Below are 14,299 nucleotides of genomic sequence, written 5' to 3' on the forward strand. Positions count from 1 at the left end.
TTTAGATTTAAAAAAAAAGAAAGAAAATGACAAATGTGGGTGTTAATATTTGGCTTTGGTTTTGCTATTTCTTGCTAGTTCTTGTTTGCAGCAGTGCTTCAAAATTAAAGCAGGTAAACTGATTCATGTTGCTGCCTAAACTGTTGTGTTTTCAAAGCCGTTACGTTTAAAGCATGAACTGCACGAGAGGGATCAATAGCAATCCAGTGTGGCTAAAGGAAGGGAGCTAGCACTGCTCACTTTTTACCTTGGATAAGCTTTACTTGTCTTAAGGTATATTATATTCTGGGGGCACATGTTTAATATCAACTCCATTGAACTGTCAATTGCAAAGGAGAATAATCCCTAGTTTATTGAAATGACTTTTAAAGTTCTTTACTGTTCCAGCTTGCTGCTGAAGATTGTTACTGTTCTTGACAGTATTCAGTGATAGTAACAGAAAAGGCACTGAAGTGTGTCTGTGTTAGCTGGTATAATGGGTAATGCTGAAGTTTTAGTTAAGTGATCTCAATAAAGTTCACATGAACAAGTCAGCTCTGCAAGCAGGAACATGACCAGCTGTAAGTAAATGCCTGTTAGTATTTTCACAGTGGTATTAAAACCATTGCCTTCCAGGTGAGAGTCCATGTGGGCTGGCCTTGTGCACTGGAGTGGTGTGGCAGGCAGAACTCCTTGCTTAGCTTTTCTTGGGGTAACTCCCTGCTGTGGAGGGAGACTGCTCGCAGAGATGTCTTTTTGCAGTCCTTGCTCTTGCACACAAACGTGTTTTTTTCCTACGGTGTATTAGAACTCTGTGCATGGCTGTCTTCTCACTAGTGCAAAGCAGTACAGAATTGTCACTTGATCTGCATTGTTTGGTGAAGAGTTCCCTTCCCCACCACCATTTTGATTAAAAGCAAAGTAGCACATCAGTTACGTTACCAGTACCTTGCTGGTGTTTTATTGTCGTATTTTCTTCATGGGTTTTATGTTCAAGTATTTTGTAAGTATTCTGAGACTGGGTGCTTGTTGAACTGGGCTAGTGAATGACAGAGTAGAATTCTAAAAACAGTGAAAAATGGGTTATTTTTATCATTTTATTAGATGAAATCTTCTGCCAAAGTTGTAAAATCTTTTGTAGATCAGGTGCAGAAATACCCACTAAATTTATTACTATTGGTGCTATTATGGTTCAGGTAAATCAGCTTTTTGTCTATAGAAGTGAAAGCAAACCAAACTATTACATTCGATTCACAAGCTGCTACTATAATAGGCTCTTGTCACCAATACAGTTTGCATTTCATAAGCACACTTGAGTTTGTTTCTGAATGAGCAAGAAGAGAATGTCACATACTGTTTTTTCTTGTGGTTGACCTTGGCATAGAACACTGAAAAACTCAAGGACCTTACATTATCTAAGTTTAAGTTTGTATCTTCACTAACATTCAAGGGAAGATGAGATAAAGCTATCAACTGAGATGGGATATCATCAATTACCTGCAGTATGCAGTACCTATTACAATGTAATGATCCAGTATTTTATTGACATTGTTTGAATGGATTTAATTTCTGTAGGCTAAACTCTCAATGTAGGCATCCCAGAATCAAGTTGATTTGGCAGGTAAGAATAAAGACAGGTGCTTGGTCCCTCCAAAACAGTACCAGGCTTTTGCATAAAATGCGCTCCACCTACTTCTGGTGCCGTACAAGTGTGCACATGTGAACTCTAGTGCATGATCTCCCTCCCTGTGCAAGAATTGCTGCACTTGAGTTCTTCTGGAGTTACTGCCCGTAGTAACGTTTGAAAAATGATGCCCGTGTTGCCCTCACTGCAAACTACAACTGAGTGCTGAAAGGATTTACTAATTTCATTTAGACTATATTGCTTCTCTTTCAGACCCTGAAGAATATTTTTCTTAGATTTCAAAACTTTTCCTGTGATGTGGTTTCTTAGCATACTGAATGTTACTTCCTACTGAAATAAACTCTTGCAGTAAATCAGTCTGTTTTCCAGTAGCACCCCCATCTATTAGATTCTTGCTGTGCTGCACTTGCTGCAGTTTGTGCTCTCTGATAGCTTGGCTGCAGATAATTCCCTCCTTGGGGGGGGGTGTTCTCCTCAAAAATGCAATGAGCTGCTGATACTTACATACGTATGTGCCAGAGAAGCTAAGGAATTCCTCCTCAAGAGCTTCAGGTTTCTCATGTTTAAATCTATGAGGAAATTAGTTGTTTGGCTTTTTTTTTTAGATTCTTTGCTGATGGTAGTAAAATGCAGCAACTGTCAGTGAAGGTGCTTTCGGGTTGGTAACTGCTGAAGTAATCTTTTCAATTTGATTGCATTGACACCCACATTTAAACAATCAAGTTTAGCTCATACTTATACTTGATTCATGCAGAGCTGATAGTTACAGATCTCTGTTAAATTTGATACAGAACTGGTCTCAGCCTGTCTGCTTAAAGTTTACTGTTCAAACGCTCAACTCTGGGCTTAACTGCAAATCCTCCATCAAAAGCAGCATTAAGAACTTCATCTAGACAGCTTGCCATGACAAAAGTCAAATCTTGCCGTACGTTGGCTGCAATTTCTTCAAGATCTTTTTCATTTCTTTGAGGAATGATAACTCTCTTCAGCCCAGCTCTGTGTGCTGCCAGGACTTTGTCTTTAATTCCACCAACCTAAGGAGAAGAAGAAATAGGAATTAAAAAAAAATCCACAACACTAATCGAATAAAGTACGTAGTGTAACAAAGCACATCAGGAGTTACAGTGCAAGAGAAGGTTTGCCCTCCCACAGTCATTTAGGAAAGCAATTAAAAATGCAGCAGTAGTTTTAGCTCATTATATGGTTAATGAGGGAAGTATGTTAATATGCTACAATACCCTTTGGTAACAGGTCACAACAAGGGGGAGGGGGAGGAAACATCTAGGAATGCAAGTGCAAGAGTATTGCTTTTCAGGATTCTTTTTCCTGAAGAAAGATGGCCTCCATGGATTCAGATACTCTGCGGAAATCCTGCAGCTACACTGCAACAGGACATTTTTCAAGCTCAAGGTAGTGCTAGGTTCAAAGGCTGCAGTGCCACACATTAAACAAACAATTTGTACTACAGTAAAACACACAGAAGAGGAAACCTGTGCTCCAAAGCTGCAGAGATGCCTTTGTGCTGAACAGGCATCATTTCAGAGTTTGTAATGAGATGCAGAACAGGTATTAAATTAGCTTTTTGTTTAGTCACAGCTGTAGCTTCTTCCCTTGGAACTCTTCTAATGGTATTTAAAGACTATATTACAGAATAAACTAGTAAAATTATGATGTTTTAGAGCATGGAATAGCTTTGTATTATAGTCCATAGGGAAATATTTATGCTGCTATCACACCATATGGCAGTGAACCCCAAGTCCTCACGATGTTCCTTCTTATCTGGGCAAAGCTACACCCTTGGCACATAGCTTGCTTTCAGACAGCAGCTGCAGTTAATTGATACGCTTGTGAATGAAGTTACTAAGATTCTGGACAAGATTTAGAAGATAAACCTGGTTTAATATTTACAGATAGATGATTTTTGCACCCAACTTAAACAGTAGGCAAAATTTGGTCACTGGTGCAATAAAGACAATTCAATTGAAAAGCTAAGGAAGCTTGCACCATATCAGAAGTAAGGCAGTGTTTATTCTTCACATCAGGCAGTCTTGTCAGTCTAACCACCAGAATGCTATTTCAGAGATCCTTCCACATACACCACCTCACTGTGTCATCTCTGATTTACTACACTGCATGAAACAAAACAGTTTTCCAACTTCTTCCTGTGACCATCATTCATGCTAAGATGGTATCTCCTGTACTGGCTCAGTCACACTAGGCTTCATTTGATACTTAAACTGTGTTTGAAAACTTTCCCTTGCCCTCATACTTTGAGACAGCTTTATAGGGACACCATTCAGCTGAACTATACAGAAGGCACAAAATTGAAGAAACTAAAAATCCATGTATAGAGACAGTTATAAAAGTAACCCATGTGCAATTCATTGAAGAGCTTTAAGAAGCAACTTTTCAAAGAGATCAGAGATACTAATAGTTTGAGGAAGCTTGTTTAGAATTTGCAACATATTTTGGAGCCATCTAGTTTTCATTTAGAACTAGACATCATGGCAGTGCTTTCCCTGAGAACAGCAGCAAGGCTAGCTGGAGTGTGAACTGCAAAGCAGACAGCAGTCCTACAGTACTAGAGGAGCATGGTTCAGCACCCTCTTAAAACTGCACCAGAAGAGACCTGGGTTGCTGCTAAGGAAGGATCCAGCAAGCCTTTCCATTTCCAAATGGCTATAAACAGATTTTATATGCAGAACAGGGAGGATTAATACAACTTAGCTTTTTACTCAGACAATGCTTACTGGAAGAACAAGGCCTCGCAGTGTAATTTCTCCTGTCATGGCTACATCTGAACACACCAGCCGCCCACTGAAGAGTGAAGCAAGACAGGTTACTATGGTAACACCAGCAGATGGTCCATCTTTTGTGACAGCTCCAGCTGGGAAGTGCAGATGGATGTCGGTGTTGTCAAGGAGATCAAAACTTCCAGAAGCTTAAGGGGAAAAAAAGAATGGTTTGAATGTGAAAAATCTAAACCTATTTTGTTCTTAATCTTTATTCTAAAAGCCCATCAGAGAATTAAAAGTCTTAGCATTATTTTTATAACAGTAAGCTGAAAAAACAACACTGTATTGCAGAGCGCCTAGGAAAAAAACCAGAAAGCAAGCCCACAAGCTTTCCTAGACCCCGCTCCCTAGACAAACCATAACAGTCAACCAAGAAGCCTGGCAGCTGCATGTGTTGGGAAATTCAGAGTACGGATTAATGTAAAACCCAAGGAATTCCTCTGTAGAATTTTTAAAGGGTTTTATGTCATTTTTCAGAGAACACACTAGAACAACAGCACGCCACAGAAACTCAGCATTAACCAACAGAACTCGGAAAATCTCCCATTTATCTATTTTTTTACTTGACCTGTAACAGTGTAAATGAGGTAAACATGGACAGTTAATGCCATCACAATTTCACACATAAATTCAACCTCGTTTTTTAACCTGTCTAAACTTCCATAAATAATGACAGATACTGAAATATTATCTGACTATTCAGAAGATTGTCAAACTGGAAGGCACTCTCAGGATTTCCAGGACTCTCAGGAGACTTGAACAAAAACCCAAAGAGATGTTTCTTGAATGAGTTTCCCATTGCAGTGCAGCTCAGTAGCCACCATACCATCCCAACTAATTCTCAAATTATTAAAACTTAGACTACAAAAACCTACTTTTAACAGAAACTCTTCATCTTAGAGGAAAACTACAGTATTTTGTATCTATTTCTAGATCACAAAAGCACTGCTGGAAAGCTTGAATGTAAAAATGAGTAAGAGGCAGTGTCTGCTACATGTCAAGAAGCACCTTGGCACAGGCTGACCACAGCCCTCCAGATTGCTTGCCGGGAGGGACCAGCCAGGGTGGGAAAATCTGAAGTGGCAACTCGTGTTCTGCCTACACTGATCTGTTTGCCAGGCCACTAACACCTCAGCTTGGCAGGAATCAGGAAAAGAACTACAAAAAAGGAACCCTAGAGCTGATCTCATCTTCAGTGTAACGCTAATTGCTGTAAACCCCTGTCTCATTGCCACAAGGAGTATGATTAAGTCCCACCATTACTCAGAATGTTACAATCTGCTGAATTACTGAAAAATGCCAATGTTTAGGACATTTAATGTCCATGAACTATTAATACTTCCCTGTCTGCACCCCTGCAGTAACAGGCCAACGGATGCGTTCAGTCTCTAGGATGCACTAGAGCTTGGCACTGTCACTGTCCCGACCTACCGTTGGTCAGCTGGTATCTCTTTGCGTTGCTGCGCAACCAGCTAATTGCAAGATGCGCCGACTCCTTCATGACATCTCCCAGCTGGCCAGTCAGCGTGAGCTGACCTTCTCCATCCATGCGACTAGCTTCCACAAACATGATCTCTCCCCCTAAGGGAGTCCAAGCCAGGCCTATGGCTACTCCCGGCTGACTTAAGCGTTCAGACACCTGAAGGAAAACAGCAGAGCAAACAGTTCAGGAAACAGTGATTAAACTCTTGTAAAAATAGTTGGAGAGTTGCCTTCAAAAGAGCACTGAAACATGGAAGTTAGGCCCAAGTGTCTGACCTCCTTTATTTATTTACTTACTATTACAATGTAGCAGTAATTCTGCCTTACATATAAACATCAATTACAGACTAGGAGCTGTATGTGGCTGCTCAGCTTAAGGCAATGACAAACATTTGGGTATATCATTCTTGAAACCTTCCCCACTCCCAGAAGTTCAATGAGAACACTTTTCTTCCAATCACTTAAATATTTAGTTAATAGTGGCTGGACACTTACTAATCTGTCTGCTAGAGATGTATTTGCCCTATTTGTTAATACATGAAAGTGCCACTTTCGTTCCCAATTGTTACCGGACAGACTTTTCAGAGGTGAATTACTGTTGGACACACACTGACTCTCTTCATTGCAGACATTTATAAGTAACTGTCAATGATGTAAACATGAGTCTACTAGCAGGCTGAACATCAAAGAGGATGGGAAATCTGACTGACACACATCAGCAATTACAAGGAGTTAAACAAGTTCTACCCAACATGAGACTATGATCTTCTTATCTAAAAGCCTGCCTATGCCTAGTTACTGAGAGTAATGGAGGTCTCTGAATTCCAGTCTCCTGTATTAAGGGAAGGAAAGAGAAGCAGGATGTTTTCCTTGAAAGGAAACCTGGAAAGGTGTTGATTTTTTTTTCCTTTGTCTGAGATGTTCTTTTAGAATATACAGAAAGTCCTTTTGCTTTCCTGAGTTTTAACAAGATGAAGAAACCTTGATTAAACATCATGCAGCTATTCAGCATGTTCTGAACTACTCAAAGTTACATATTTATTACAAGGCAGGAAAGAAACTGGATGAGTTTGTCAGGCAGCAATGAGAGCAAAAGACAAATGCTACTTTGTAAAATAAAGCAATAGGCTCATTTAAAAATGATTCCATCTCTTGCTGAAATCAGAATTGAAAGTTAATTTGAGTCATTCCTCAAAAGGATGAATTCTTCACTAAATTGTTTAAAGAATTTAAAGTAACATTTCATTTCTTGGATAGAAAGCAAGTTGAAGGAGCCACACAACAGAACCAGAGTAAAAGAATCCCAGTTTTGAAATCTGTATGTCTAGTTACATTACGAATTCTTGCAGTATGTTTGTCCCTTCTGAGCATATTTAACATTCCGCTCTGTACTTTCAAATCCAGAGCAGTAGGCTCAAGCATCAACTCATTCTGCACTGCACAACTTAAAATAATCTTTTGGTTCCTTCCAAAAGTTAGCAGAGAAGTAAACTAAAGAGACTTTGTACAGACATTTAAAAAGAAAAGCACTGTATACAGAAAAGCTGACTTGCTTTTAACCATCAGCCCAGCTGCATACCTTGGGTCCAGAGGCAGAAGCACTTGTTCAGCCCTGCATGTGGAGCTGGCTCTATTACAAATACTTCCATTTGTGAGTTATGAAGTACTACTGACATCCCCTCTGTAAGCCCACTAGAAATGCTACTGCAAGCCCCCAAGTAGTATATGGGCCTGAAGTTTTCTAAGTCCAACAGCAGCAGTGGATTACCCAAGCAGAACAATATAACCTTCCATGAGATTATCAGAACAAGAACAGGAGCCCAATGTTGACATTTCAGTATTAGGCTTAAATCCATCCCCATCATAAAAAAAGAATCAAAATCAAGACCACAAAGCTCTCAGTTCTCCATTTCTCTTTCCTGTCTCACAAATAGAAAAGAGTAAGTAAGAGTGAACAGCTATTCACTCTGCAGCTGGTACCTCTGCTTAATGGACAAAAAGAAATGCATGTTTGAAAAAAAAAATAAGCTCATCTACAAAGACACAAGTTGTACCTAGACCTGTAGACAACTCAGATATGTAACAGGAACAACTTTTGCATGCAAGAAAATGGGCAAAGGAAAAAAAATAAAAGGAGGCCACAAGCATTTAAAGCTCTACAAAATTAAATTAAACACAAATGCTTCTTATAATTTCTGATTTTGTCTGGCATGCTTTGCCAGACGCTATATGGAGCTATCAAGCACTGCTGTCTTCTAAGTTTGACTAGGATTTGAAATATGACCCTTGCTCAACCATAGCTGTTAGTTGGTGTGAGGGCAATTAGCACACGGCAGTAGTGCCAACTCTGACTGCAGCAAAGCTGTGCTGACACAGGAGCTCCGCGCACAAACAAGACTCCAGCCATCAGGAGTGTGGTGGTGCAGACCCCTGCCTGAGCCACCTGTGAAACTGGCACCAGCAGCTGTGTTTTTGTTAACTGCAAAATGTAGGTGGCTGGGACAATTTGGTAGCTGTAATCTGAGTAGCTGAGCATATCGTCAGACACATTTTAGCTGCTCAGCCACTGCAAAACCAAAGTCTTAACATTTTGTGCAGCTGTTTAAAAAAACAAAATCAAACCACTTCAGGTTATTCCAAGACAAAGCAAAGAGATCTCATCCACAAGTCTGCAGTTTTGGAGTTACTTCTCATGTCAGCGTAACTGACAGAAACCTATTTCATCATGGGAAGGTGAGAACCAGTCAGAAGTTACTTGCTCGCCTCCCAGCCTGACTGTCGAAACCTTTCTTGTAGTCTGCTCCTCTGATTTGTTCTCTAACAAACCACTGCAGGCAAAGTTTGTAACAGCAGCTTCCCTTTAAGGAAGGAGGATTTCCCAGGAATATTTCCACCAGACTAGTAATTCTTAGATAAAAAGAGCTATCTGAACCTGTGCTTTGTACAGGCTCTGCTTCTGAAAGATAGCCTGACTTGTTCCTTAATTAGAATTGTGTCTGTCCCATGAAATAGACGTGTTCTTGTACGGCATCTGCACTTTCACTGACCTAGAGCTTCTATCACTTCAACTTCACTCACATTATGAGGATACAGACTAAGTCTGAAGTGCCTTCCTGTGCTGATAATAATGTTTTGCTAACTGCAGAATTAAGAGCTGAAAGAAAGGAGAAAAAACCCCAAACAAATCCAAACAAAACCCCAGCCACAATCCAAGTCACAAGAGAAACGCTCTGGATATGGTATGAGCTGTTTCCCCAAAGCGTGCTGTGCTGAAACCTTTCATTAATCTTTTACACTTGAAGCTGCTGTCAAGATTATTCAAGTTACTGTGTGATTTTTTTCCAACATTTGTCTGTAGGGTGACACGTAAGATTATTTATTTGTGATTAATTAATTCTTCAAGTATAAACTGAGCATTCTGGCAGGCCTTTGTGCTGGGAGACCTGTACAGAAAACGTGCAAGCAATGCACTGGAAAAGTGAAAGATTAATCACTTAAGGTATTCCCTGAAGGACAACAGATCAATTAAGTCATGTCATGTTTTCAGGTCTATTTGCTCAACCTCATCCAAGTATGGGCATAGTGGCTGCTTCCACATATCTTTTATTTCAATTCACTAAGTGGCAAAATGCAAGTCAGAAGTGAAGCTCTGATGGCTAGATAAGGAAAGGCAAGAGAGAGAAACACTGCAGACTACAAAACCTGAAAACACACCAGTAGCTAATCTGGAATGTCTGTCATTGAGACAAGACCTACACTCAAATCTGCAAAAATCTTGGGGGAACTTAAGGAAATTCAGAGGAGTAATAGGTTAGTTGTACTAATTCATTTAAACAGGAGTTATGGCTGAGCACTACTTGTGTTTCTAAGAAAGGAAGGAGAGGAACTGGAGGTGATCCCCTTCTGAGAGGCACAAAGGGCCCCATCTGCTGACAGAATAAATCCCAAAGGAAGTCTCCTGCCTCCCTGGGGCCCAGGTCAGAGATGTTAATAACAAACTCAGTAGTCTGGTTTGGCCCTCTGATTATTATCCATTACTAGTCATATGGGTTGGAAGTGATGCAAAAGAGATTAAAAAGCACTTCAAGGCACTGGTGTGACTGGTTCAAGGACTGGAAGCACAGGTAGTGTTTTCTTCAATATCTTTAGTGGCAGAGAAGACTGCACTGATCTCTGTGGTTTAGACTGGACATTAGGAAAAGCTTCTTTACTGAGAGAGTGGTGAGGCATTGGAAAAGGCTGCCCAGGAAGGTGGAGGAGTCACCATCCTTGGAGGTGTGTGGATGTGCCACTTCAGGATGTGGTTTAGTGGCCATGGTAGTTGGGTTGCAGTTGGAGTCAATGATCTTAAAGGTCTTTTCCGGCCTTAATGATTCTATGATTCAAATTTATGCTGAAAATAATCATAAAATGTGTGCTAAAAAATATTTATTCATTAATAAATACAGCAGATAGGGCACAAAAATAAATGCTCAGCTGCTGAGGGAATTGATCTTGTGTAGATTCACCTCTAGTGCTGTCTACAAACTACTTAATTTTCCTGCTAGATATGGAAATGCTTATAAACCACTTGATAAACAGGTCAAAAGCTTCAGTCTTATTTCAGCTTATACAATCCAGCAGATACACAAAATGCTTATATTAATATTGGTGGCATCTGTTAATGAAGAAAACCCCAACCTAGCACCCATGTGTTTGCATATTTGGATTAAGAATCACACACACTCCAAAAAAAACCCAACAGCTTACTTGCACTACTGATTCCTGCAGAAAAATAAAATAGCAGAAATTATTTGCCAACACAGCCACACTTCCAAATGTAAATAAATGATCAACTCCAGAAGAAGTTCAAAACTAGGTAGAACACCTAAGGAAAGGTGCATACTAGCATGTGTCTTGGCATACAATGTAGTTTCTAAGATGTGTGATGAATATGAATATTAAGTTCAACTTACTACAATGGCTTTGTGTGCATCTGAATTCAAACACTAAAAAGCCAGATGATCCTGCAGTGCTTTAGCTCCAAAGACCAGATGTCCAAAGTATATAACATATTTCAAAAGGAAAATTCAGATAGAATGTTACTCCTCTGAAAAAAAAAACCAAACCCAAACATGTGCTGTTTCCAGTAATTGATTCTAAAGGTCAAGTAGTGAGGAAAAAGACAGACTAGTCAAAATTTCCACAGGCATATGACAAATGGTCTGATAGCTACAGTCATTGCAAATCAAGCTACAGTATATCCACACACCCTTTGTATTTTAAAACAGCCCTTGCACTGTCCTGTGTAATTCTGCAATTTGCTATAGCATCTTCTGAGGGGAGAAAAGAAATAGTGTAGGTTGCTTACAATCAAGTAATTTGCCTAAAGAGCAATCTCTTCTGATTTCTGAAAGTAAAAATAAATACATCAGACCACAAATTACCAGTGTGAATGAACTCATCCAATAGATGAGTTTGTAAGGTCTACTGATCACCTGATCTTCCTTGCCTTCTCTTCCCCCCAGCTTCCACTGCTACCATCATCATCAATAGTGCTGTATTCCTTCAACTTGTTTCCTCTTTTCTGTTTGATTATCTCATCTAGGAGTGAAGAATTCTCACAGGAAAGTTCTTAAAAGTTTTAATTTTGTCTCTTCTGGAAGTTTTTCCTTCATTTCCATTTTCTCCACAACTTCCTCATTTACTGGTCTTTTCTCTGGGATAAAGACAGAAAAACTGAGCATTCCATCAGCAGCTGGGTTCCTGTCATAGTATTATACATACTACTTACACTTGTTCGGTTCACTGACCTGAAGTAAAGCAGAGAATAACTGCAACATTTGTGATGAAGAGAATCCCAAACTAACAAACTACTTTTATGGATGGCACATGCATAGGATGTAGCAAAACTAGACAGCAGAAACTAAAAATTCTGCAATACACCTACTGAGAACTGAGCTGGTACTAGGAAGCCAGAGGTGCCTGACTGATCATAAATCATGAGAGTCATGTTAATCTAAAGAATGTCTGAGAACTGGTGCAAACTGAAGTGGTTTTAATACTCCAAAATGCTTACTGGCTTTAAGGAGGTATGTGGGACAGTCCTTCACACAGCTGCCTCAGACACAGAATTCTTTCCCAAGACCACCAAATATCCCCCAAACAAAACCAAAAGTGTTATAAACAAAATACCCAAACCTCCACCAAATTCTTAAGCGCTGCTGCAAGCACCTTTGCTAATAGAAAGTCACATCACTATGTTATTTATGTACCCTGAGTTAAAACAAAACAAGAAATTCTTTAGGTGAAAAAGCACCTGGTGAAACACAAAACACAGTTCTGCTGCTAATACGCTTTTAAAAACACTAATATTGCATAAACTCATTCAGTAGCGGTAAAATAGACAAGTAGTCAGACCAGACAGAAACAGCAGCCAAACAAAAAGCAATGGGGATGTTACCTCTGTTTCATACATGGGTGGCCCCAGGATATCTTTTAAAGCATGGAAATCAATTAAAATCGGCATTTCAGGTGGCAGAGCCAAGTCAGCTGTGTCACTGATGGATTCTGGTTTTGCATCTTCTGTGATGTGCTCTTTGCAATCTACAAGGAAGAAAATCTTTAAGGATTTGTAGCAGTCTTTCTTGACACAGGAATTTATAAAAAGTGACAGAGGAATAAATATTCAGAGAAAAGCTCAGAAAGTTCATGAAAGTGTACCAAAATCTTGTCAAATTAAAGACAATATTGCATCAAAATTAGTTATTAAGACTAAACATGTTCTTACCGTTCAGGAAAGACAGGATTAATCCAGAGGACTGACAGAGACACAACTTGCTTCTATGCATTTTGAACTAGGTCAAATAGCAAAGTATGTTAAGTTCCTTTAGGACTTCGCACTTTCTATCAGATTTGAGCACAAACCCACTGTTTGTAGGAGATGATCACATCTAACGTGGCGTCACTGAGCTGGACATGTAAATACTGAACCTGCAGCAACTACTGTTCTTTTTGCATACAACTGTGTTCTCCATGGTCTCTTTCTGCAGAGATTTTAAATGCTTAACTTCTGACATTAATAATTAAGTTCTGTCAAACGAAGTAGGTACATTTTGGCCACATTTACATACCTTGCTTTGCCACACAGCTGCATTACCTATACCTGGCCTGCATTACACACAATTACACCTCAGTTCCCACTATCCAATGAGGACAGCGTAACCTCCTGCCTTCCTTTCTTCACACCCCAATCCTCACACATATACCCTGAACAGCAGCTGACAGGGTGCAGGAGAAGATGCCACAAGTAGATCACACAGCAACCATCTCTACTGGAAGCCTAACTCATTCACCTTGGTGTGTTGCCTCCCTCCAGGCTGTCAGATGGCACCACTACCCCAGTATAGCACAGTCCACCTTTATGGCAGCCTATTGCAGCATAGATTCTGACATTATACTTTTCACTTTGATTTTTGTCTATTACTAAATCAGGATGCTTAACTCAAAATTGACATCTCTTGTTTGTTCAACAGAACACAGCACATACAGTCCTCGCTCTGTGGAAAAAAATCTCAGCTTCAGCACAAGTTCATCTATGGCTTTTTTCTTGAAATATACTTACTCACGGCTCTGCTCTCTTTTTTGTTGGATGAGACATTTCTAAGGTGTTTTGATCAATAACCACTATCATCAAAGAATTCTTTAAACTAGGCACTTTCAGAAATGGCTACAGGTGTGACATGCTCTTCAGGAAAGGCTAGAAAACCCAATTAGCCCAACACTTTGAATGCAATATAATCAAGCATCATCAGGAAGTGACCACATACTTGAAGCAATAGTTATGGACTCAAAAGTGTGCTCTTTCCTTTCTCCATTTATAATGTGTCTCTATTTCTTACCTACACAACTGGTTCCTTAGCAGAATGTCCTTAAAATTTCTGTTTTCTGTACAAAGGTATTGTTTATACAAAACTGAACTGTAATGGGGACCATATAAATATCAAGGTCTCACAACTGTTCTAAACCAGACTACACAGCCTGTTGTTTGCATGAGTAAGTTGAGGAATTTACACATCATTTGTACTCAGGCCTACACTGTTTAAGTGACTATGTACAGAAGGACAATATAAGCAGGGAGTCATTTCCCCAGAGAATTTGATCCAGATGCAAAAGACTCATTACCATTTTTCTCAAGAGCCCTAAGCAATATTCTTGTGAAACATATCAGAGAAATGAAAAATACTTGAATGATCCAGATGTTTCTAAGGTTCTGTGGTAGCTTTATGGCAATGGTTCCCTGACCTGAGGCTGCCATTAAGAAATACATTGTACAAATACATATAGTGAAGATATTTCTTCTCACTCCAAAAATGTAAGCCTAAAACACATTTAAAGTGATAGCCTGTATTACACAGGA

General features: G+C 39.6%; 1 protein-coding gene across 1 annotated transcript in view; it reads right to left on the bottom strand.

Moving 5' to 3' along the window:
* Positions 1-912: 912 nt before the first annotated feature.
* Positions 913-14,299, bottom strand: part of LONP2 (lon peptidase 2, peroxisomal) — a 39,878-nt gene continuing 26,491 nt past the window's right edge. The window contains exons 12-15 of the mRNA XM_068150576.1: positions 12,344-12,486; positions 5,851-6,058; positions 4,375-4,565; positions 913-2,658 (exon numbers count right to left, since the gene is read on the bottom strand). Coding sequence (XP_068006677.1) covers positions 2,437-2,658; positions 4,375-4,565; positions 5,851-6,058; positions 12,344-12,486 — 764 coding nt within the window. The 3' untranslated portion in view covers positions 913-2,436. The remainder of the gene's footprint in view (positions 2,659-4,374; positions 4,566-5,850; positions 6,059-12,343; positions 12,487-14,299) is intronic.

This window comes from Melanerpes formicivorus, unplaced genomic scaffold, assembly GCF_026170545.1.
Source record: "Melanerpes formicivorus ecotype bairdi unplaced genomic scaffold, bMelFor1.0.p_v2 SCAF_20, whole genome shotgun sequence".
NCBI classification, from domain to species: Eukaryota; Metazoa; Chordata; class Aves; order Piciformes; family Picidae; genus Melanerpes; species Melanerpes formicivorus.